The 25,943-nt window shown below is 40.2% G+C and overlaps 1 protein-coding gene across 5 annotated transcripts in view; it reads left to right on the forward strand.

The window, feature by feature from the left end:
- The window catches only part of LOC141234485 (integrin alpha-E-like), a 356,506-nt gene that overhangs the window by 187,733 nt on the left and 142,830 nt on the right, over positions 1 to 25,943 (forward strand). For all 5 annotated transcript variants that reach the window (XM_073668020.1, XM_073668018.1, XM_073668016.1 and 2 more), the window contains exon 16: positions 22,114 to 22,231. In XM_073668020.1, the coding sequence (XP_073524121.1) occupies positions 22,114 to 22,231 (118 nt within the window). The remainder of the gene's footprint in view (positions 1 to 22,113; positions 22,232 to 25,943) is intronic.

Genomic DNA, 25,943 nt, shown 5'->3' on the forward strand with positions numbered 1-25,943 from the left:
AGTGCGCCCCATGTGCCTGAATGCGCCCCGTGTGCCTAAGCGCGCCCCATGTTCCTGAGTGCACCCCGTGTGCCTGAGTGCACCCCCTCCTGTGCCCCGTGTGCCTGAGTGCGCCCCGTGTGCCTGAGTGCGCCCCGTGTGCGTGAGTGTGCCCCCTCCTGCGCCCCGTGTGCCTGAGTGCGCCCCCTATGCCTGACAGTCCCCTACGCCTGACAGTCCCCTATGCCTGACAGTCATGGTGGAGCAGACCAATATCTACGCCCAACAATTTTTGGCTGCAAACCCAAATTCAATGTTTTTTACTTGGAGTCCCGTTGACTCAGTAGAAATGTTGAAATATTGGGGACTGGTACTTCACATGGGGATTGTGAAGAAACCAGAAATCCGCCAATACTGGAGTACTGATATTTTATATCAAACTCCAGTGTTCGGAATGGTGATGACCCGCAAAAGATTTGAGGTCATTCACAAATTTTTACATTTCAGGGATAACGCGGACAGCCTTTCCAGCGATGACCCGAATTTTGACAGACTGTTTAAAATTCGTCCGGTCATCGAACACTTCAGCAACAAGTTTGCTGAAGTGTACGTTCCCCAAAGGGAAATTTCTGTGGATGAATCCCTCATCCACTTCAAAGGGCGGCTTCAATTCCGACAATACCTGCCCAGTAAGAGGGCGAGGTACGGAATAAAACTCACAGCTTTAGAGTGTACGAAGGAAAGGATTCGAGGATCCAGCCCCCAGAATGTCCACCTGCTCTGAAGGTAAGTGGGAAAATAGTGTGGGATTTGATCTGCCCACTGCTTGATAAAGGTTATCATCTATACGTTGATAACTTTTACACAAGCATCCCACTATTTCAGTCCCTCTCTGCCAGAGCTACCGCCGCTTGCGGTACTGTGCGCAGAACCCAGAGGGGTCTCCCTTTGAAGCTAATTGAGCTGCCTCTCCCAAAAGGGTGAGAGCCTAGCCCAATGTAGCGGCAACATGGTTGTGGTGAAGTTCAAAGACAAAAGGGACAACCTCACGTACACTACAACACACACAACAACCTATGTCAGGTTGGTGTGTGTGTTGTAGCGTATGTGAGGTTGTTTGTGTGTGTGTGGTGTATACACTACACTATACCACACCGCACACCAAACTGACATACACTACACAATTTGTGAAGCACGTGGGGGTGCTTACTATACATCTAGACAAGTTCCCTGTGGGGGTCTAGTTTCCAAAATGGGGTCACTTGTGGGGGAGCTCCAATGTTTAGGCACACAGGGGCTCTCCAAACGCGACATGGTTCCAATTATTTAGCGAACACCATGTCGTGTTTGGAGAGCCCCTGTGTGCCTAAACATTGGAGCTCCCCCATAAGTGACCCAAGTTTGGAAACTAGACCCCACAGGGAACTTATTTAGATGGGTGGTAAGCATTTTGAACCCCCAGGTGCTTCACAAATTAATCCGTAAAAATGAAAAAAGAAAAAAATTTCCACAAAAAAATTATTTTTTCATTTTACAGATTAATTTGTGAAGCACCTGGGAGTTCAAAATGCTCACCACCCATCAAGATAAGTTTCCTGGGGGGGTCTAGTTTCCAAAATGGGGTCACTTGTGGGGGAGCTCCAATGTTTAGGCACACAGGGGCTCTCCAAACGCGACATGGTTCCAATTTGTTAGCGGACACCATGTCATGTTTGGAGAGCCCCTGTGTGCCTAAACATTGGAGCTCCCCCAAAAGTGACCCAATTTTGGAAACTAGACTCCTCAGGGAACTTATCTAGATGGGTGGTGAGCATTTTGAACCCCCAGGTGCTTCACAAATTAATCCGTAAAAATGAAAAAAAAAAATTTCCACAAAAAATTTATTTTTTCATTTTACGGATTAATTTGTGAAGCACCTGGGAGTTCAAAATGCTCACCACCCATCTATATAAGTTCCCTGGGGGGTCTAGTTTCCAAAATGGGGTCACTTGTGGGGGAACTCCAATGTTTAGGCACACAGGGGCTCTCCAAACGCGACATGGTTCCAATTTGTTAGCGGACACCATGTCACGTTTGGAGAGCCCCTGTGTGCCTAAACATTGGAGCTCCCCCACAAGTGACCCCATTTTGGAAACTAGACCCCCCCCAAGGCACCTATCTAGATGCATATTGAGCACTTGGAACCCCCAGGTGCTTCACAAATTGATTCGTAAAAATGAAAAAGTGGAAAAAAAACACTTTTTTATTTTTACGGATTAGTTTGTGAAGCACCTGGGGGTTCCAAGTGCTCACAATGCATCTAGATAGGTGCCTTGGGGGGTCTAGTTTCCAAAATGGGGTCACTTGTGGGGGAGCTCCAATGTTTAGGCACACAGGGGCTCTCCAAATGCAACATGGTGTCCGCTAACAATTTGAGCTGATTTTCCATTCAATTTGTTAGCGGACACCATGTCACGTTTGGAGAGCCACTGTGTGCCTAAACATTGGAGCTCCCCCACAAGTGACCCCATTTTGGAAACTAGACCCCCCAGGGAACTTATCTAGATTAGTGGCAAGCATTATGAACCCCCAGGTGCTTCACAAATTGATTTGGAAAAATGGAAAAAAAAAAATTCCAGAAAAATTTTCTTTTTTCATTTTTACAGATTAATTTGTGAAGCACCTGGGGGTTCAAAATGCTCACCACCCATCTAGATAAGTTCCCTGGGGGGTCTAATTTTCAAAATGGGGTCACTTGTGGGGGGGCTCCAATGTTTAGGCACACAGGGGCTCTCCAAGCGCAACATGGTGTCCACTAACAGTTTGAGCCGATTTTCTATTCAATTTGTTAGCGGACACCATGTCGCATTTGGAGAGCCCCTGTGTGCCTAAACACTGGAGCTCCCTCACAAGTGACCCCATTTTGGAAACTAGACCCCCAGGGAACTTATCTAGATGGGTGGTGAGCATTGTGAACCCCCAGGTGCTTTACAAATTGATTTGGAAAAATGGAAAAAAAAAAAATTCCAGAAAAATTTTCTTTTTTCATTTTTACAGATTAATTTGTGAAGCACCTAGGGGTTCAAAATGCTCACCACCCATCGAGATAAGTTCCCTGGGGGGTCTAGTTTTCAAAATGGGGTCAATTGTGGGGGAGCTACAATGTTTAGGCTCACAGGGGCTCTCCAAACATGACATAGTGTCCGCTAACAAATTGAATGGAAAATTGGCTCAAATTGTTAGCGGACACCATGTTGCATTTGGAGAGCCCCTGTGTGCCTAAACATTGGAGCTCCCCCACAAGTGACCCCATTTTGGAAACTAGACCCCCAAGGGAACTTATCTAGATGGGTGGTGAGTATTTTGATCCCCCAGGTGCTTCACAAATTAATCTGTAACAATGAAAAAAGTAAATTTTTCTGGAATTTTTTTTTTTTCATTATTCCGAATCAATTTGTGAAGCACCTGGGGGTTCACAATGCTCACCACCCATCTAGATAAGTTCCCTGAGGGTTCTAGTTTCCAAAATGGGGTCACTTGTGGGGGAGCTCCAATGTTTAGGCGCACAGGGGCTCTCCAAACGTGACATGGTGTCCGCTAACAAATTGAATGGAAAATCGGCTCAAATTGTTAGTGGACACCATGTTGCACTTGGAGAGACCCTGTGTGCCTAAACATTGGAGCTCCCACACAAGTGACCCCATTTTGGAAACTAGACCCCCCAGGGAACTTATCTAGATGCATAGTCAGCACTTTAAACCCCAAGGTGCTTCACAAATTGATCTGTGAGAACGAAAAAGTACTTTTTTTTCACAAAAATTTTCTTTTAGCCTAAATTTTTTAATTTTCACATGGGTTACAGGATAAAATGCATCCTAAAATTTGTTGGGCAATTTCTCCTTAGTACACCAATACCTCATATGTGGTCATAAACCACAGTTTGGGTGCACGGCAGGACTCAGAAGGGAAGGAGTGCCATTTCACTTTTTGAATAGAAAATTAGCTCCAACAGTCAAATTGCGCTCCTTCCCTTCTGAGCCCTGCCGTGCGCCCAAACAGTGGTTTATGACCACATATTAGGTATCAGTGTACTCAGGAGAAATTGCCCAACAAATTTTAGGATGCATTTTATCCTGTTACCCATGAGAAAATTAAAAAATTTAGGCTAAAAGAAAATTTTTGTTAGAAAAATTAAAATGTTCATTTTTTTCTTCCATGTTGCTTTAGTTCCTGTGATGCACCTGAAGGGTTAATAATCTTCTTGAATGTAGTTTTGAGTAGCTTTAGGGTGCAGTTTTTGGAATGGTGCCACTTTTGGATGTTTTCTGTCATGTACACCCCTCAAAGGGACTTCAAATGTGATGTGGTCACTAAAAAAAATGGTTTTGTAAATTTTGGCGGAAAAAAGATAAATTGCTGATGAACTTTGAACCCTTCAAACTTCCTACCCCCAAATTTTTTTTTTTACAAAATTGTGCTGATGTAAAGTAGACATGTGGGAAATGTTATTTATTAACTATTTTGTGTCACATCACTCTCTGGTTTAGCAGAATAAAAATTCAAAATTTGAAAATTGCGAAATTTTCAAATTTTTTCCCATATTTTTGATTTTTTCACAAATAAACGCAAATATTATCGACCTAAATTTAATACTAACTTGAATCCCAAAATGTCACGAAAAAACTTTCTCAGAATCACTAGGATCCGTTGAAGTGTTCCAGAGTTTTTACTTCGTAAAGGGACACTGGTCAGAATTGACAAAAATGCCAAGGTCTTTAGGGTCAAAATAGGCTGGGTCCTGAAGGGGTTAAACGGATATATTTGTGTCTGAACAGTCAGGGAGACACTATTACTGTTTTTATTTATGGAAAAAATACCAAAAGCTGGATAGTACAGAGATTTGAACCGTGGAACTACAAAACCACAGTTCTAATTTAATGGCGTATACTAGACTTTTTTAAATAGATATATTTGTGGCTGAACAGTCAGCGACACACTCAAACTGTTTTTTTTATGTAAAAAAGACCCAAAAGTGGATAATATAGAGATTTGAACCGTGGAACTGCAAAACCACAGTTCTAATTTTCTGGCGTATACCAGACTTTTTTAAATAGAGATATTTGTGGCTGAACAGTCAGCGAGACACTCAAACTGTGTTTTTTTTATGTAAAAAAGACCCAAAAGTGGATAATACAGAGATTTGAACCGTGGAACTGCAAAACCACAGTTCTAATTTACTGGCGTATACCAGACTTTTTTAAATAGATATATTTGTGGCTGAACAGTGAGCGACACACTCAAACTGTTTTTTTATGTAAAAAAGACCCAAAAGTGGATAATACAGATATTTGAACTGTGGAACTTCAAAACCACAGTTATAGTTATGTGGCGTACACCAGAATCTTTTAAACAGATATATTTGTGGCTGAACAGTCAGGGAGACACTATTACTGTTTTTCTTTAAGGAACAAATACCAAAAGCTGGATAATACAGAGATTTGAACCGTGGAACTGCAAAACCACAGTTCTAATTTACTTGCGTATACCAGACTTTTTAAAATAGATATATTTGTGGCTGAACAGTGAGCGACACACTCAAACAGTTTTTTTTGTGTAAAAAAGACCCAAAAGTGGATAATACAGAGATTTTAACTGTGGAACTGCAAAACCACAGTTATAGTTATGTGGCGTACACCAGAATATTTTAAACAGATATATTTGTGTCTGAACAGTCAGGGAGACACTATTACTGTTTTTCTTTATAGAAAAAATTCCAAAAGCTGGATAGTACAGAGATTTGAATCGTGGAACTACAAAACCACAGTTCTAATTTAATGGCATATACCAGACTTTTTAAAATAGATATATTTGTGGCTGAACAGTCAAAGACACACTCAAACTTTTTTTTTATGTAAAAAAGGCCCAAAAGTGGATAATACAGAGATTTGAACTATGGAACTGCAAAACCACTGTTTTAATTTACTGGCGTATACCAGACTATTTTAAATAGATATATTTGTGGCTGAACAGTGAGCAACACACTCAAACTGAATTTTTTTATGTAAAAAAGACCCAAAAGTGGATAATACAGAGATTTGAACCGTGGAACTGCAAAACCACAGTTCTAATTTACTGGCGTATACCAGACTTTTTAAAATAGATATATTTGTGGCTGAACAGTGAGCGACACACTCAAACTGTTATTTTCATGTAAAAAAGACCCAAAAGTGGATAATACAGAGATTTGAACCGTGGAACTGCAAAACCACAGTTATAGTTATGCGGCGTACACCAGAATCTTTCAAACAGATATATTTGTGTCTGAGCAATCAGGAAGACACTATTACTGTTTTTCTTTACGGACAAAATACCAAAAGCTGGATAATACAGAGATTTGAACCGTTGAACTGCAAAACCACAGTTCTAATTTACTGGCGTATACCAGACTTTTTTAAATGGATATATTTGTGGCTGAACAGTGAGCGACACACTCAAACTGTTATTTTATGTAAAAAAGACCCAAAAGTGGATAATACAGAGATTTGAACTGTGGAATTGCAAAACCACAGTTCTAATTTTCTGGCGTATACCAGACTTTTTTAAATAGATATATTTGTGGCTGAACAGTCAGCGAGACACTCAAACTGTTTTTTTTTATGTAAAAAAGACCCAAAAGTGGATAATACAGAGATTTGAACCGTGGAACTGCAAAACCACAGTTCTAATTTACTGGCGTATACCAGACTTTTTTTAAATAGATATATTTGTGGCTGAACAGTGAGCTACACACTCAAACAGTTTTTTTTTATGTAAAAAAGACCCAAAAGTGGATATTACAGAGATTTGAACCGTGGAACTGCAAAACCACAGTTATAGTTATATGGCGTACACCAGAATCTTTCAAACAGATATATTTGTGTCTGAACAATCAGGGAGACACTATTACTGTTTTTCTTTACGGAAAAAATACCAAAAGCTGGATAATACAGAGATTTGAACCGTGGAACTGCAAAACCACAGTTCTAATTTACTGGCGTATACAAGGCTTTTTTAAATAGATATATTTGTGGCTGAACAGTGAGCGACACACTCAAACTGTTTTTTTATGTAAAAAAGACCCAAAAGTGGATAATACAGATATTTGAACTGTGGAACTTCAAAACCACAGTTATAGTTATGTGGAGTACACCAGAATCTTTTAAACAGATATATTTGTGGCTGAACAGTCAGGGAGACACTATTACTGTTTTTCTTTAAGGAACAAATACCAAAAGCTGGATAATACAGAGATTTGAACCGTGGAACTGCAAAACCACAGTTCTAATTTACTTGCGTATACCAGACTTTTTAAAATAGATATATTTGTGGCTGAACAGTGAGCGACACACTCAAACAGTTTTTTTTGTGTAAAAAAGACCCAAAAGTGGATAATACAGAGATTTTAACTGTGGAACTGCAAAGCCACAGTTATAGTTATGTGGCGTACACCAGAATATTTTAAACAGATATATTTGTGTCTGAACAGTCAGGGAGACACTATTACTGTTTTTCTTTATAGAAAAAATTCCAAAAGCTGGATAGTACAGAGATTTGAATCGTGGAACTACAAAACCACAGTTCTAATTTAATGGCATATACCAGACTTTTTAAAATAGATATATTTGTGGCTGAACAGTCAAAGACACACTCAAACTTTTTTTTTATGTAAAAAAGGCCCAAAAGTGGATAATACAGAGATTTGAACTATGGAACTGCAAAACCACTGTTTTAATTTACTGGCGTATACCAGACTATTTTAAATAGATATATTTGTCGCTGAACAGTGAGCGACACACTCAAACTGAATTTTTTTATGTAAAAAAGACCCAAAAGTGGATAATACAGAGATATGAACCGTGGAACTGCCAAACCACAGTTCTAATTTTCTGGCGTATAACAGACTTTTTTAAATAGATATATTTGTGGCCGAACAGTCAGCTAGACACTCAAACTGTTTTTGTTATGTAAAAAAGACCCAAAAGTGGATAATACAGAGATTTGAACCGTGGAACTGCAAAACCACAGTTCTAATTTACTGGCGTATACCAGACTTTTTAAAATAGATATATTTGTGGCTGAACAGTGAGCGACACACTCAAACTGTTATTTTCATGTAAAAAAGACCCAAAAGTGGATAATACAGAGATTTGAACCGTGGAACTGCAAAACCACAGTTATAGTTATGCGGCGTACAACAGAATCTTTCAAACAGATATATTTGTGTCTGAGCAATCAGGAAGACACTATTACTGTTTTTCTTTACGGACAAAATACCAAAAGCTGGATAATACAGAGATTTGAACCGTTGAACTGCAAAACCACAGTTCTAATTTACTGGCGTATACCAGACTTTTTTAAATAGATATATTTGTGGCTGAACAGTGAGCGACACACTCAAACTGTTATTTTTATGTAAAAAAGACCCAAAAGTGGATAATACAGAGATTTGAACTGTGGAATTGCAAAACCACAGTTCTAATTTTCTGGCGTATACCAGACTTTTTTAAATAGATATATTTGTGGCTGAACAGTCAGCGAGACACTCAAACTGTTTTTTTTTATGTAAAAAAGACCCAAAAGTGGATAATACAGAGATTTGAACCGTGGAACTGCAAAACCACAGTTCTAATTTACTGGCGTATACCAGACTTTTTTTAAATAGATATATTTGTGGCTGAACAGTGAGCTACACACTCAAACAGTTTTTTTTATGTAAAAAAGACCCAAAAGTGGATATTACAGAGATTTGAACCGTGGAACTGCAAAACCACAGTTATAGTTATATGGCGTACACCAGAATCTTTCAAACAGATATATTTGTGTCTGAACAATCAGGGAGACACTATTACTGTTTTTCTTTATGGAAAAAATACCAAAAGCTGGATAATACAGAGATTTGAACCGTGGAACTGCAAAACCACAGTTCTAATTTACTGGCGTATACCAGGCTTTTTTAAATAGATATATTTGTGGCTGAACAGTGAGCGACACATTCAAACTGTTTTTTTATGTAAAAAAGGCCCAAAAGTGGATAATACAGAGATTTGAACCGTGGAACTGCAAAACCACAGTTCTAATTTACTGGCGTATACCAGACTTTTTAAAATAGATATATTTGTGGCTGAACAGTGAGCGACACACTCAAACTGTTATTTTCATGTAAAAAAGACCCAAAAGTGGATAATACAGAGATTTGAACCGTGGAACTGCAAAACCACAGTTATAGTTATGCGGCGTACACCAGAATCTTTCAAACAGATATATTTGTGTCTGAGCAATCAGGAAGACACTATTACTGTTTTTCTTTACGGACAAAATACCAAAAGCTGGATAATACAGAGATTTGAACCGTTGAACTGCAAAACCACAGTTCTAATTTACTGGTGTATACCAGACTTTTTTAAATAGATATATTTGTGGCTGAACAGTGAGCGACACACTCAAACTGTTATTTTTATGTAAAAAAGACCCAAAAGTGGATAATACAGAGATTTGAACTGTGGAATTGCAAAACCACAGTTCTAATTTTCTGGCGTATACCAGACTTTTTTAAATAGATATATTTGTGGCTGAACAGTCAGCGAGACACTCAAACTGTTTTTTTTTATGTAAAAAAGACCCAAAAGTGGATAATACAGAGATTTGAACCGTGGAACTGCAAAACCACAGTTCTAATTTACTGGCGTATACCAGACTTTTTTTAAATAGATATATTTGTGGCTGAACAGTGAGCTACACACTCAAACAGTTTTTTTTATGTAAAAAAGACCCAAAAGTGGATATTACAGAGATTTGAACCATGGAACTGCAAAACCACAGTTATAGTTATATGGCGTACACCAGAATCTTTCAAACAGATATATTTGTGTCTGAACAATCAGGGAGACACTATTACTGTTTTTCTTTACGGAAAAAATACCAAAAGCTGGATAATACAGAGATTTGAACCGTGGAACTGCAAAACCACAGTTCTAATTTACTGGCGTATACAAGGCTTTTTAAATAGATATATTTGTGGCTGAACAGTGAGCGACACAGTCAAACTGTTTTTTTATGTAAAAAAGGCCCAAAAGTGGATAATACAGAGATTTGAACCGTGGAACTGCAAAACCACAGTTCTAATTTACTGGCGTATACCTGACTTTTTAAAATAGATATATTTGTGGCTGAACAGTGAGCGACACATTCAAACTGTTTTTTTATGTAAAAAAGACCCAAAAGTGGATAATATAGATATTTGAACCGTGGAACTGCAAAACCACAGTTCTAATTTACTGGCGTATACCAGACTTTTTTAAATAGAGATATTTGTGGCTGAACAGTCAGCGAGACACTCAAACTGTGTTTTTTTTATGTAAAAATGACCCAAAAGTGGATAATACAGAGATTTGAACCATGGAACTGCAAAACCACAGTTCTAATTTACTGGCGTATACCAGACTTTTTTAAATAGATATATTTGTGGCTGAACAGTGAGCGACACACTCAAACTGTTTTTTTATGTAAAAAGACCCAAAAGTGGATAATACAGATATTTGAACTGTGGAACTTCAAAACCACAGTTATAGTTATGTGGCGTACACCAGAATCTTTTAAACAGATATATTTGAGGCTGAACAGTCAGGGAGACACTATTACTGTTTTTCTTTAAGGAACAAATACCAAAAGCTGGATAATACAGAGATTTGAACCGTGGAACTGCAAAACCACAGTTCTAATTTACTTGCGTATACCAGACTTTTTAAAATAGATATATTTGTGGCTGAACAGTGAGCGACACACTCAAACAGTTTTTTTTGTGTAAAAAAGACCCAAAAGTGGATAATACAGAGATTTTAACTGTGGAACTGCAAAACCACAGTTATAGTTATGTGGCGTACACCAGAATATTTTAAACAGATATATTTGTGTCTGAACAGTCAGGGAGACACTATTACTGTTTTTCTTTATAGAAAAAATTCCAAAAGCTGGATAGTACAGAGATTTGAATCGTGGAACTACAAAACCACAGTTCTAATTTAATGGCATATACCAGACTTTTTAAAATAGATATATTTGTGGCTGAACAGTGAGCGACACACTCAAACTGTTATTTTCATGTAAAAAAGACCCAAAAGTGGATAATACAGAGATTTGAACCGTGGAACTGCAAAACCACAGTTATAGTTATGCGGCGTACACCAGAATCTTTCAAACAGATATATTTGTGTCTGAGCAATCAGGAAGACACTATTACTGTTTTTCTTTACGGACAAAATACCAAATGCTGGATAATACAGAGATTTGAACCGTTGAACTGCAAAACCACAGTTCTAATTTACTGGCGCATACCAGACTTTTTTAAATAGATATATTTGTGGCTGAACAGTGAGCGACACACTCAAACTGTTATTTTTATGTAAAAAAGACCCAAAAGTGGATAATACAGAGATTTGAACTGTGGAATTGCAAAACCACAGTTCTAATTTTCTGGCGTATACCAGACTTTTTTAAATAGATATATTTGTGGCTGAACAGTCAGCGAGACACTCAAACTGTTTTTTTTTATGTAAAAAAGACCCAAAAGTGGATAATACAGAGATTTGAACCGTGGAACTGCAAAACCACAGTTCTAATTTACTGGCGTATACCAGACTTTTTTTAAATAGATATATTTGTGGCTGAACAGTGAGCTACACACTCAAACAGTTTTTTTTATGTAAAAAAGACCCAAAAGTGGATATTACAGAGATTTGAACCGTGGGACTGCAAAACCACAGTTATAGTTATATGGCGTACACCAGAATCTTTCAAACAGATATATTTGTGTCTGAACAATCAGGGAGACACTATTACTGTTTTTCTTTACGGAAAAAATACCAAAAGCTGGATAATACAGAGATTTGAACCGTGGAACTGCAAAACCACAGTTCTAATTTACTGGCGTATACCAGGCTTTTTTAAATAGATATATTTGTGGCTGAACAGTGAGCGACACATTCAAACTGTTTTTTTTATGTAAAAAAGGCCCAAAAGTGGATAATACAGAGATTTGAACCGTGGAACTGCAAAACCACAGTTCTAATTTACTGACGTATACCAGACTTTTTAAAATAGATATATTTGTGGCTGAACACTCACAGATGCACTTTTTTTTGGGGGGGGGGGGGGGCGACACCGAAAGGTTAATAAGACGGCTATTTGTACAGTGTGAAGGAGGAAAAAAAAAAGAAGAGGATTTAGATGAAAAAAAAAGGATTTTTCCTGGCCCCCAAGACCTGGAGCTAAGTCTAGCAATTTGAGCAGCAGGAGCACACAGGACTGTAATGCAGCGTTTGCTGGTATAACCACTGCGCCTCCTATACAGCCTGCCTGCCTGATATCTGGGATGGATATTAGTCCTGAGATGGACTGTTTGTTTGATTTGGCAGGCTTTAGAGACCCTACACTAACTATTTTGCAGTATATATCTCTCCCTAAATCAGCTGCACTGACCCTACACTGTCTGATCCCGGCCGTCTGTGTCCAAGATAGCGGCGCCTGGTTTTAAATACTCGAGGTGACGCTGTGCGGCCAGCCAATCAATGTAATGCCCACAACCAACATGGCTGCGGCATTACAGTGACTGGCTGGCAATCCCTGCATGTTCATTGGCTCTGTAAAGAGCGCCAAACATGCAGGGCGGATACCCGAGCTCCCGCCCGAGTAACCCGGAAATGCTCGGTGCTCGCCGAACATCCTGAGCTGCATGATGCTCGGGCGAGTACCGAGCAGTGTCGAGCATGCTTGCTCAACACTAGTTATCACCTATCCACCGGTTAGGTAGGTGATAACTTATTGATCGTTGGAATCCGAGCATTGGAAACCGCACCAATCAGAAGAACGGGGAACTTTTATCCCCATTTTAAAATAGAGCAGCAGGTGGGACGTCTGACTGCAGCTCCATTCATCCTCTTTGGGGCTTCCAGAAAAAGCCAAGTGCAGCCACTGAGGGAATGAATGGATCAGTGGTCGAGTCGTACATGCCGCTACATACTAATGAGCATAAAAGTTACAAATTCTGCAGATAGGTGCAGGTCCCAGCAGTCGGACCCCCACGTTCAGTATTTGATCAGTATTTTACATCAGTATTTGTAAGCCAAAACCAGGTATGGAACAATCAAAGGAAAAGTATAATGGAAACACGTCACAGGACAGGGAGGGGTTAAACATCCAAGTATTTAATTGCTATTGGAAATCAAGAATCTTTCCCTTATTGATATCAGAGAAAACACAACACAACCGCCATACACAACACAATCCACTATACCAAGACCAATACCACCACATACAAGGAAGAAATACCACCACACCGTGACCAGACTACATATTACCACCACATAGTGACCGAATAATAGCACATACAAGGAACAAATACCACCACACCATGACCAGACCATATATTACCACCACATAGTGACCGAATAATAGCACATACAAGGAACAAATACCGCCACACCATGACCAGACCACATATTACCACCACATAGTGACCGAATAATACTACATACAAGGAACAAATACCGCCACACCATGACCAGACCACATATTACCACCACATAGTGACTGAATAATACCACATACAAGGAACAAACACCGCCTCACCATGACCAGACCACATATTACCACCACATAGTGTCACGGGTGTGTCAGAGGTGACAGACAGTTGTCCTGCAGTGGTTTGCAGGAGATCGCCACATTTGGCAATGCAGACAGCTGCCTAGATAGGAGGCTGTCTTTAGGACCCAGCGACTACCTCCCTCTGGCCTGGGTGTATATATACCTGATCTCTCCAGGTGGGCGTCGCTGGTTATATTCATTTCTACTTGGAACTTGGCTGAAGCAGCATCACGTCCTCTCTGGAGTCTTGAGGCCATGTGCCCTGTTGGAGTTCTTCTAAAGCTGAGTTGTTGTTCCCCTTTTGTCTTTAGAGTGCTAGCGGAGGTTGACTAGTGCTCATCTCCTTCCACCCCCAGCTATAGCCTTATGCCAGGGATAGTAGGGCGAGGCACGTGATCGGCGACAGCTGCGGAGGCTGTATAGGGACGTTAGGGGAAGACAGGGTGACGCTAGTCCAGATTAGGAGGTCACCTCTTCCCCCTTTTCATAGTGTCTGGGCTCCCTTTCCCCTCTGTGTTGCACTCACATCTGGCGTGACTCTCTGTGTTGCACTCACCTGGCGTGACACATAGTGACCAAATAATACAATACTGATCATTAACACAATACTAATAACACTAATATTACCACTGGTGACATTACACACAGGAGTTCTGTATATAGTTTATATGTAAAAGTAATACAGTTATCACCAGTGACATTACAGCATATACAGAGTACCTGTATATGCTGTAATACAGGTATATACAGGTAATACAGTGACCACCTCCATACAGAATTATGGGCCCCACATAGTCCTCCATACAGAATTCTGGGCCCCACGTGGTCCTCCATACAGAATTATGGGCCCCACGTGGTCCTCCATACAGAATTATGGGCCCCACATGGTCCTCCATACAGAATTATAGGCCCCACATGGTCCTCCATATGGAATTATGGGCCTCGTATGGTCCTCCATACAGAATTACGGACCCCAAATGGTCCTCCATACAGAATTATGGGCCCTACAGGACTCCGGACCCTCGACTCGGAGCTCAGGCCTCCCCTCTATTCATTGTCTATGGCATGGTGGGTAACACCCAAGCGCAGCGCTCCTCATTTCTGTCCATCCCATAAATAATGAATGAAGCAGAGCTCTGCGCACCAGTCACGTTGGGGGTTGGGCCCCGTTCTCAGATCTCTGGGGGTCTCCACAGTTATATCCCATTGATAGGGGATCATTTCCAGCCCCTTTAATACATTACTCAGGTCTGGGAGCTTCATATCTGTTCACTGCAGAATAAAATGTTGTGAAACTTTCCCCTTTGCCTCCTCTGCTTGCTGTCAGGGAATGGAAACTCTCCAGCCACTTCCAGTGAGCTGCTTACTACAGGGATCCTGTGCTGTGCAGTGTGCATCCCGCATACAGCTCCGGCCATGGGAGAGGGAATCTTACACTGCGGAGAAAAGGGCAGTGATGGTGGAGAGGACACAGGGAGGATGCTGCCCGCGAAGCAGACTGAACACCTGTAGCAGCCAAGGAGCCCACACTGACCACCCGTACATGATGCATGGCAGCCCTTCCTCCACCGCATGGCAGGTGAGCTACATCCTAGGGGGTGAAGGACCTGTGGTGACATCAGGGGCATGTGACCAGACACGTGCGGAGAGGAGTCTGCCATGGTTGGTCATCACGGCGGGTCAGGTCTGCGTGCGTGCACGCGCCCCTGCCTCTAGCGCTTTTAAAGAGCTGGTTTCCGTAAGAATTTTTTTTCCTCTTCCTCTTCTTTCTCTGGGGCCCATCGGGCATTCCACCGGTACCCCGCCAGGCCAGTCCGACCCTGCATGGGAGTGAACTTCCAGTGTGGAAGTAGATGCAGCAAGGAATGCCCAACACATGTGCAACACCAGGGAGAACGACCAACAACAGAAAACAGGTCTAGAGGGTAAGGAATAATGTGAAAATAAGAGCAAAGCACAGCATATAAAGTTACCTTAAAAAGTTAAATGGAATGCAAATGACGCACTCATCAATAAATAAAGTAAAACATATACATGGTAATGAAAAAAATCTGTAAATAAATAAAAATACATTGAAAACATGAAATAATACAAAAAAGGAATACATAAAGAAATAATAATAAACAAATTACAATCACTGTAAAAAAACATACAAAAATAATATGTGAGATTGTGGAAAAAGTGTGTATGAAATGCAAACATGGGTGTAAAAACATGATTTCATGCAAACTAGTGTAACAGCTGTAACGCTGCTGACGGCGCACTTGCATGGTGTCCCCTTCTCCCTCCATGCAATGATGCCGGCTTTCTCACCGCCCTGGCACCCTTGAAATTGTTCCTGAAAATGAAGTATTTCTCCCAAGAAATTATTACAATTACACATGTTTTGTTATACACATGTTTATTTCCTTTGTGTGTATTGAAACAACACAAAAAAACCTGAGAGAATAAGGCAAATTGGACGTAACGTTACACAAAACCCCAAAAGGCCCCTGACAAAATTGTTGGGACCTTTATAAAATTGTGGGCAAACAACTATGTTTCAAGCATGTGATGCTCGTTCAAACTCACCTGTGGCAAGTAATGAAAATCAGATAAAAAGGGGTGTTGACTCAATATTTGCATTGTGTGTCTGTGTGTGCCATATTAAGCACATAGGAGACACCAAGACTGCTATACATACATCACATAGGTGACACCAGAACTGTTGCATATACATCACATAGGAGACACTGGGGCTAAAACATATACATCATATAGTTGTCACCGGGGCAGAAACATATAAATCACATAGGAGTCGCTGAGTCTGGAGCATATACATCACATAGGAGACACTGGGGCGGGTATATATACAATAGGAGACACTGGGGCTGGAGCAAATACATCACAGCAGTCTCTAGTTTGGCAATCCTCTTAACATTCAGGCATCAGTAGTTGGACTTCTCTGGTGTGGCAATCCTCAAGTCAGGAATAATCCTCCCTTCTGCTTTGGCAAATCCCCATTCTAATTTTCTTCCTGCGTTCGGGTACGCCTTTCACTAACAGCGAGTACTACGGTACTCAGTGCCCCATTTTTCAGACAGCTCAGACAACGACCGTTTTGCGGGGCTTTACAGCTGCTTCCTCTTTCTGACTGTCTGCCCTGTTTGCATGTGTCTGTCCTATACTGATATCTACATAACAATAGCACATTAGAGGGGGAACGTAGTACATAAAGCATAACAAAATAATCACTATACATGGATTTTATGACACAATATTACATTTTGCAAAGCAATATGTCAATTTAGGAAATGAGACAGTATCCATACCATAACAGCGTCATTGCTGTATTGTAACCACTAATAAAGTATTTTACTTTCCCAGACAGTTGCAACAGTACGGTTTAGATGGCATCAGTCCTTAACTTTTGTAAAGGGCTAATTTTTACCCTTCGTACAATCCCACAATTGTATGTCAGCCACAATTACATCTCCAAACTCCGACTACAGATTGCTAACTCCATTTACCAGCGATTCTGCACATGTAAATCCTGTTTGCTGAGTGTATTGGAGCCTTATGTAGTGTGAAGTACCTGCCTACTAGTTCTTCTACCACTGGTTAGAAAGAGATTTAAGTATAGGTGTTTTTATTTCAACAGGGCCAAACATGAGGAATGAGAAGACCAACAGACCATTATGACTGCCTGGCCAGGTAGCACAATTGCAACCTGGCCAGGCAGTCATAATGGTCTGTTGGTAGGCATGCATAGTAACTGTTACACATTAGTATAGCAGCCGCTTTTTGTAAAAAGAACAAGATTCTAGTTCCTTTTTGGTAAAATAAATAGCAAATGTGGTAAATGTCTCAGCAGAATGTGGAACATTACTTACAAGAACAGAATGTATGCATTGCAGACGAGACATACCACAAGTCTACAACGGCTTGTGTTAACTCATTCTTGCCTCTCTCTTATCACTCATCATTTCTCTGTGGACTACAAACAGTAGTGTAGCATGTCGGGATTATTACCGCAGTCCCGTCCTTTTCTCAGGATCCGGATTGGAACCCTTCTTCTATTGTTATGTAAGATATTTTCTATCAGTTTTCTTTTTATGTAGATTGTTGACTTTGAAGGTTACTGCAACTCTATACCTCAATGGAGTCACAAAGTTTTAGCCAACTTTGCTGAAGCAGGTGTTGCCCTCGAAAACATCTTCATGTTTCACTATCAGTGCCATCTTCGCTATGAAGTTTTTTGACAGTTAGTGTTAGGTGGATACTACATCTTATGTAACTTATTGTAACATCTGTAAATGTGTATTCCCTGCTTACATATTGTCCTAATTATTATAACCTGTATGATAATGGTGCAATATCTATTCCAATTGGAATAATGATGTGGGTTATTAGAACTATATATCAATATTTTTTTTGCATCAGTGATACATTTGTAAAGGGTTAACTCTGTACACAGCTGCCTGTACATCTTCTATGTGATCCAGTAAAATTGGAGGCTGAAGGGTCTATGAAGGGGTTAAAATATTTCATTATCTTATTATGTAAAAAGATACAGGGGAATAATTGACCAGGACTGAGCTTTCTTGGGCCAATTTTGGTTTAAATCCCCCTGGAGTATGCCCAAAAACTTATCAGGAGGTGTAAGCCTTTTGTGAATTTGGCGCAACTTTGTGCTGTCTGTGCACCGCAAACTTAAATTTACACCTGTGCTGAAAGCCTTAACATATTTGTCAATTGTCTATTCAGCTGTGGGATGCATTTCTTAACCATTCACACCAGAATTTAAAGTTATTTGCACCTTGCACAGGAGTAAAAAGAGGGCATGACTTACTATACGATCAAGATGTAAACACATTTATGAATGCGACTTTTTAAAAATACTGCAAAACAATTGTGATTTTAGTTGAGTAGGAGGGTGGTGTAAAAAATGAAGAAGCATCTCTAGATATATTTGAAAATGTGACAAATTTATCAACTTCACATGCAATATTTTGATAAATTTGTCTCAATTAATGGCAATATCATCCCCAACAAAACTGACTTAAAACTACTGTTAATTATAAACGTGACCATATCTGGTCGTTTTGCTTCTATTTTATAATATGCTGTCATTGTATGATCTGCTGTAAACATGTTTTACTACATTTAGAACAATTTAGTTTTATACACAATTTAAAGGACATGTGCCCAAGGTGAGGATACTTTTAAGCCTAGCAATGCTCCTCTGGAAAATATGCAATTGTCTCTTCAGAGAGGAAGAGGACTAGAACTCTAGTGCCACCTATCTAGTGCCATATCTATCCTCTAACAAGCCTTGCCACATGACTTAGGATAAAAGAGCCAAAATATCCATTTGCAGACACCGTGTTTTGGGATATTCTTCAAGCAAGAATGAAACCAGTGGAGAGCTACTAGAAGAAACTCCCACCTTGGTGCTTGTAGTCCTTTCATTCATTACGCTGATTTGTGTGGTTGTACTTAATAATACATTGAGCCCATATAGTCAAATAAAACTTCCTGATTGCTGGGATTTCCTAGATCAAGATCTGCAGTGATCAGCTGAATATCAGTATGACTAAACATAAAAAAGGAAATGAGACAACCCCTTTACAGATTCCTTTGTGCGATGTTCCAAATACTTATTCCATATTTTGCCACCTGATCGGTCCTCTAATTCAAAATGCCTCAGTGTTATTGAACTTTTTTAAGTTTTATAAAATACATTATATATATATATATATATATATATATATATAATGTATTTTAAAGGGAATCTATTAGAAGGATCAACCCTCCTAAGCCGTCTATATGGGAGTACAGATCATAGAAAGTTGAATATAATGATACTGTATTTTTCAGATTATAAAACGTACCAGTTTATAAGACGCACCCCAAATTTTGAGGAGTAAAATAGGAAAAAATGTTTTTTTTTTATAAACCACTGCATGTTATAATCAGCTTACCTGGGGGCCTGAGGCATTGGTGGAGCAGGGTCCCAGGTGGCAGGGTCGAGGCAGGAGTCGGGAGATCGCTGCTGCCGGAAGCTTCTGCCTTCCGGCAGAGACAGGAGTCGGAAGATGGCTGCAGTCCCCATGCTGCGTTCCCATTGCTTGCGGTCCTCATGCTGCGGTCCCCATGCTGCGGTCCTCATGCTGCGGTCTCCATGTTGTGGTCCAATTGCTTGCGGTCCTCATGCTGCGGTCCCCTTGCTTGCGGTCTCCATGCTGCGGTCCCACTGCTTGCGGTCCCCTTGCTTGCAGTAGGTGTCCGGTGGTGCAGGGGCTCCACCGACATTTTGTTAAAGCGGGAGCCCCGCACCTTCCATACTGTTCTATGCGGCGGTCTCTGGGAAAATGGCCGCCGGAGGCCACGCATGCTCAGATTGAGATCTCGGTACCAAGATCTCATCTTCCGAGATTTCAATTGTGCATTCACCACATCCGGCGGCCATTTTCCTGGAGACCGCAGCATGGAACAATATGGAAGGTGCAGGGCTCCAACTTTTACAAAATGTCACAGAGCCCCCACACGACCGTACATCTACAGTACTGCAATCAAGGGGCCCATAGCATGAGGACCGTAGCAAGGGGCCCGCAGCATGAGGACCGCAGCAAGGGGCCCGCAACCATCTTCCGATTCCTGACTCTGCCGGAAGGCAGAAGCTTCCGGCAGTAGCGATCCCAGGACCCCGCTCTACCATCGCCTGTAAGTGCTTCGGATATATATAGTTCGCATTATAACACGCACCCACATTTTCCCCCCAATTTTTTGGGAAAAAAGTGCGTCTTATAATCCAAAAAATACGATAATTTGATATTTACGATCTGATGTCTTATTACAGAGAAATCCACTTTTTTTAAAATATGTAATTAAACTGCTAAGTAGAGATGAATAGATTAATCTGTTGAGTCGAAGTTCTTGAAATTTGCGGTTTTAAGACAATTCGAATACTTTGAGATTAAATTCGCCACCGGGCACCATTTCCCACACTGCTGGAGCATCAAATAGGTGGCTAATGTCTTTTTGCATGGCCGAATGTCCCTCCCCATAATGCCATTCAGCTGTGACATCTAGTATATCATACATTGTACACTGGTGGTCAGTACCTGGGCCATTATAGATCAGCAGAGCATCGTTTATTCGGCAGTCGTTTTCCATTTCAAGAGTCACAGAGTAAGTCTCTCTCCTGTAGAGTGTAAGCTCTTATGGTCAGCGTAGTCCTCTCTCTCTTATAGAGTGTAGGCTCCTATGGTCAGCAGGATTCTCTCTCTTTCTCTCTCCCCATGCGCAATTTAAAGCTTTCAAATATTGAGCTTTGATTGAATTTATTCAAATTTTGGTGGAAAATTCAGCAAAAGCTGGAGAATTTGAATTTCAAAAGATCTGCTCATCTCTACTCTTAAGATCTATGGGCAAGACAGAGATCTTCCCCAAAGACGGCCTCAAGGGGCATGTACTTCTTCCCTTTGTATGACATTGACCAATCATAAGCATAGAGCAACATGCAGGGGAAAGAAAAACACACCCCTTCAACAGCTTGGAACATGTTTCTCAGTGAGAGACATATAATGACAGACAGTGTTCTCTCCTCAATGATCTCACTGCTGAACTATGTGGGATTATGTAGTGTGTTTAGTAGAGAAGAGAACAGTGTGATTACTAACACTTTTTTAGCTTTCATCACAACAGTCAGTGTAGGGGGAGAGACAATAAAGCAGAGCTGAACTTTGTCTCATTACAAACACTTCTAGCAACTCTCCTCTCATAGTGCTGTCAGCTCTGTTGTGCTCCCACCACAGTAGCTGCCATGATGAAAGTTGAATAAGTGTTAGTAATTACCTCATCTCTGTTATAATTTGAGCCCTTTGTAATCACACACAGCTCTACAGTGAGATCAGGGTGCAGTCTGTCATTACATGTCTCACATTGAGAAACCTGCTGTAATTTTTTTCGTGGCGTGTTCGTCTTTCTCCTACATGTTGCTGCCTACTTATGAATGGTCAATATCACACAGGAGGAAGAATTACATGCCCCCCAGAAGCAGACTCTCGGGAAGATATTAGTCCCACCCATACATCCTAACAGATCATACACATATTAAGAAAAATGTGGATTTTCCTGGAATAACGCATCCAATTGCAGACATCAAGGTATCATTTTATTCAACTTTCTATCACCTGCATGCCCATAAACACGGCTTAGGAAAGTTGATCCTTGTGACAGGTTTCCTTGTAATGATAAGATACTTGCAAATGACCAATGTCAAAGTTGAATGAGAGGAACAATAAAGAGCAGTAAACATATGAAAAAAGTCCAGTAACAAAAATGAAAAATGATTTGATTCAGCAATGTCTGGGGCTTATTTTTTCACATAATTCAACATTTTAACTTGATATCAAATAGTTATAGATATCAAATAGTTAAGAGTAATAGAAGGAAAATCGTGTTATAATCTTTTATCCTTTTTATCTTATGCAGTGCTGGTTCCTTCAGAAAGTTTTAATATTGACACAGGAAAGGTATGGAGTTACGGAGGAAAAGAAAAGTCCCTGTTTGGACAAAATGTAATGCAATATAAACGCCATTCAGACAAAGGGTAAGTTGCTCCCAAAATAAAAGGTTTATGATGTTTATATGCCATAATCATAGTCCTGTGAAAAGTATCCCCCCTTCAAAGTGTCTACCAATATTCATTTTCCAGAAAAAATATATTATTATCTTTAAAAAAAAACCTGTTACATTATTTAAGGGAAGCTGTATAAATGCACCGTCCTGTTATTTCTGCTGTATTTTTTATGGCTTAATTGATGGAAAGTTATCAAATATCTATCTAATAAATGGGAAAAAGTACCGTAACTGGTCTTTAAAGGGATGGTCTCATAAGCAACAAATATTAACCGATGAAAAATAAGTAATTGCTGGTGGTCTGAGCATCGAAACACCTACTGATCATGCGAATTAAGGTCTCAAATCCCTCTGTGTAATCAGATTAAGTGGTTAGCATGTGAGACCACTACTCCATTGTGTGTTTATAGGAGAGGCAATCAGTATTGCAGTGTATAGTAAAATTACTGATCTACAATGAAGGCCAGCCACAGGCTGATCTTCATAGGGACCCTCAGGTGTCAAAAACAGGGGCCTTCAGTAGGCCCCCGAGTGCAAAGGCAAATAACTGGCTCTCCGTAATCACGTGATTGGGGGGTGGTCGTCACTGGAATGATTGTTCAATACAATTCCGCCATTAAAATTCTGCTGTCAGAGAATGACCTGCTGTTAACGGCAGTTGTGGGATAAATAACACAGCCGGCACCTGTCTAATATGAAGCAGAGCTTGCTCTATATATTGCACCCAATGTTTGACGTTCATATAGGTTATATGTAGTGAAGTGATTAATAGAAGGGGCCTGAAAATATTTCTGCATTCGAAACAATTATCTTTATATTTATATTTAAGTAAACCAAAATACCACTTTGTATAAGGCTATGTGCCCACGATGCAGAAATGCTCCAGATTTTTCCTGAGCGTTTCTGCATCTCCCTGGCAGAAAAAACGCATGCGGATTGTACATGCGGATTGTACATGCGGATTGTACATGTGTTTTTCCTGCCAGGTAGAAGCGTTTGTGAAGCGTTCTTCACATGCATTTCCGCATGCGGGTTATCAAGCGCTTTTCCAAGCGATTTTAGCATCACTTGGAAAAGTGCTTGACAACTTGGTCACATTTTATAAATCCATGCAACCGGCATGGATTTATATAGTGTGACCTAGTTACGAAGCTGAAAATGCAGCATCAATAGTAAAAAAAAGAATAAAATTGTGAAAAATAAAAAAAAAACATTATACTCACTTTCCGATGGCCCCCGGTCTCATTCTCCGATGTCTTCGGCAGCTCGCGGTGGCGTAAAAGGACCTTCCATGACGTCACAGGGCTTCTCTAAATAAACCCATAGGAGATCAAGCAAGAAGAATTAAATCAAAAGCACAGATAGTACTATAAAAATATAAAAACATGAATTTTATTGAAAAGACAACTTAAACAGAATGATAACATATATCTTACAAATATAAGAGCAGTAAAGAGATTATACAGTCAGGATGTTATAAGCCCAGTAATACAGAAGAAAGGGCTATGGTGCTGTCAATTTAATGGAAAATAATATCAAGAACATTGTGATGATACAGAGTAAAATCTTAATATGCTAGACATACTTTCTGATGGCAAGGGCAGCATTCCTTTATTTTTATGTTGACTCTAATTTCTGTTCCTCTTTAGTTGATTAACACAGACTACTATTTGTAAAACCCTGAATATTATTTGATTCTGAAACAATGGTGTGTATTTTCAAGAGCCCCTGTGATACCAACTATGTAAATAGATCATCTAAAACAATGAAACAGTGGGTACGGAAAGTATGCAGACCCCTTTAAATTTTTCACTCTTTGTTTCATTGCAGCCATATGGTAAATTCTAAAAAGTTCACTTTTTTTCTCATTAAGGTACACTCTGCACCCCATCTTGACTGAAAAAAAAACAGAAATGTAGAAATTTTTGCAAATTTATTAAAAAAGAAAAACTAAAATATCACATGGTCGTAAGTATTCAGACCCTTTGCTCAGTATTGAGTAGAAGCATCCTTTTGAGCTAGTACAGCCATGAGTCTTCTTGGGAATGATGCAACAAGTTTTTCACACCTGGATTTGGGGATCCTCTGCCATTCTTCCTTGCAGATCCCCTCCAGTTCCGTCAGGTTGAATGGTGAACGTTGGTGGACAGCCATCTTCAGGTCTCTGACCTGATAGACATTTTCAGCTAGTGTGTATATCACATGTCAGAGGTAAAGGAGCCCTGCACCTTTACCTCTGACATGTGATATACACACTAAGCTTTGGGGGAGGAGGGTGAGAGCAGTTCTGCCATTCACGTGGCTGAGCCCAGAGAAGCAGGAGGGACATGTGTTTCTGAGACAGAATGAGACTTGAGACAGAGTCAGAAGGACTTTGGAAGGAGAATGGGAGACATCCTTCAGGAAAGTTGATGCATTGCATGGAATCTAAAGAGACACAGATTTGTATTCTACATGATTCAAGTCTAAGGGTACCGGCCCTGACTGGAAAGATTCTGATCTGCTCCATTAACCATCAGAGAGACATGGATACATTTTGGGGAGTCCAGGAGAGGACAAAGAAGTCACCTGGCCCCATGGATATGTTGTTTTGGGGTTGCTAGGAGGGACCCACCGGTCGCCTGGCCCCATGGAAACTCTCGGAGTGGCCAGATTTGGACCCTTGGGTCTCCTGGTCTTGTACCTCAATGGACTCCTAGCTTCCTAAGCTTGCGCTACCTTCTCTCTGTGGGAGCCCACCAGAAGTGGGGGACCACTGGTTGATGTAGTCGGCCCTGGAAGTCTCCAATGACAAAACACTCCAAGATATAAAAGGTAATGATAGGGCCTAAGTGACAGCACACGTTATTCAACAGCCCGCATATTTCGTCGCTTACCTCTTGTTAAGGTAATACACCATAAATATTACAGGTACAACAATTGGATAAAAAGAAGATAATAATTGGGCCAAGAATAACACAGAAAATAGAAATATAAATAAGATAGTGTAGGATAAATATGATGACCCAGATTATATGTCAACAAATGAAGAATATCAGTATAACCACAAGTTGGATCAATTACCTTAAGGCAGAATTACACCACCAGAACCTTAACCCCGTTACCCCCGAGGGTGGTTTGCACGTTAATGACCAGGCCAATTTTTACAATTCTGACCACTGTCACTTTATGAAGTAACAACTTTGAAATGCTTCAATGGATCCCACTGATTCTGAGAATGTTTTTTGTAACATATTGTACCTCATGACAGAGGTAAAATTTCTTTGATTTGACTTGCGCTTATTTGTGAAAAAATCGGAAATTTTGCAAAAATTTTGAAAATTTTGCAATTTTTAAACTTTGAATTTTCATGCCCTTAAATCAGAGAGATATGTCACACAAAATAGTTAATAAATAACATTTACCACATGTCTACTTTACATCAGCACAATTTTGGAACCAAAATTTTTTTTGTTAGGAAGTTCTAAGGGTTAAAAGTTGACCAGTGATTTCTAATTTTTCCAACAAAATTTACAAAACCATTTTTTTAGGGACCACATGACATTTGAAGTGACTTTGAGTGGTCTTTATGACAGAAAATACACAAAGGTGACACCATTCTAAAAACTGCACCACTTAAGGTGCTCAAAACCACATTCAGGAAGTGCCTGTCGCTTGAGCACCCGCGATACTCGGTGCATACC

Source organism: Phyllobates terribilis, unplaced genomic scaffold (assembly GCF_046119375.1).
Source record: "Phyllobates terribilis strain yellow unplaced genomic scaffold, ASM4611937v1 Scaffold_2__4_contigs__length_985480577, whole genome shotgun sequence".
In the NCBI taxonomy this organism is placed as follows: domain Eukaryota; kingdom Metazoa; phylum Chordata; class Amphibia; order Anura; family Dendrobatidae; genus Phyllobates; species Phyllobates terribilis.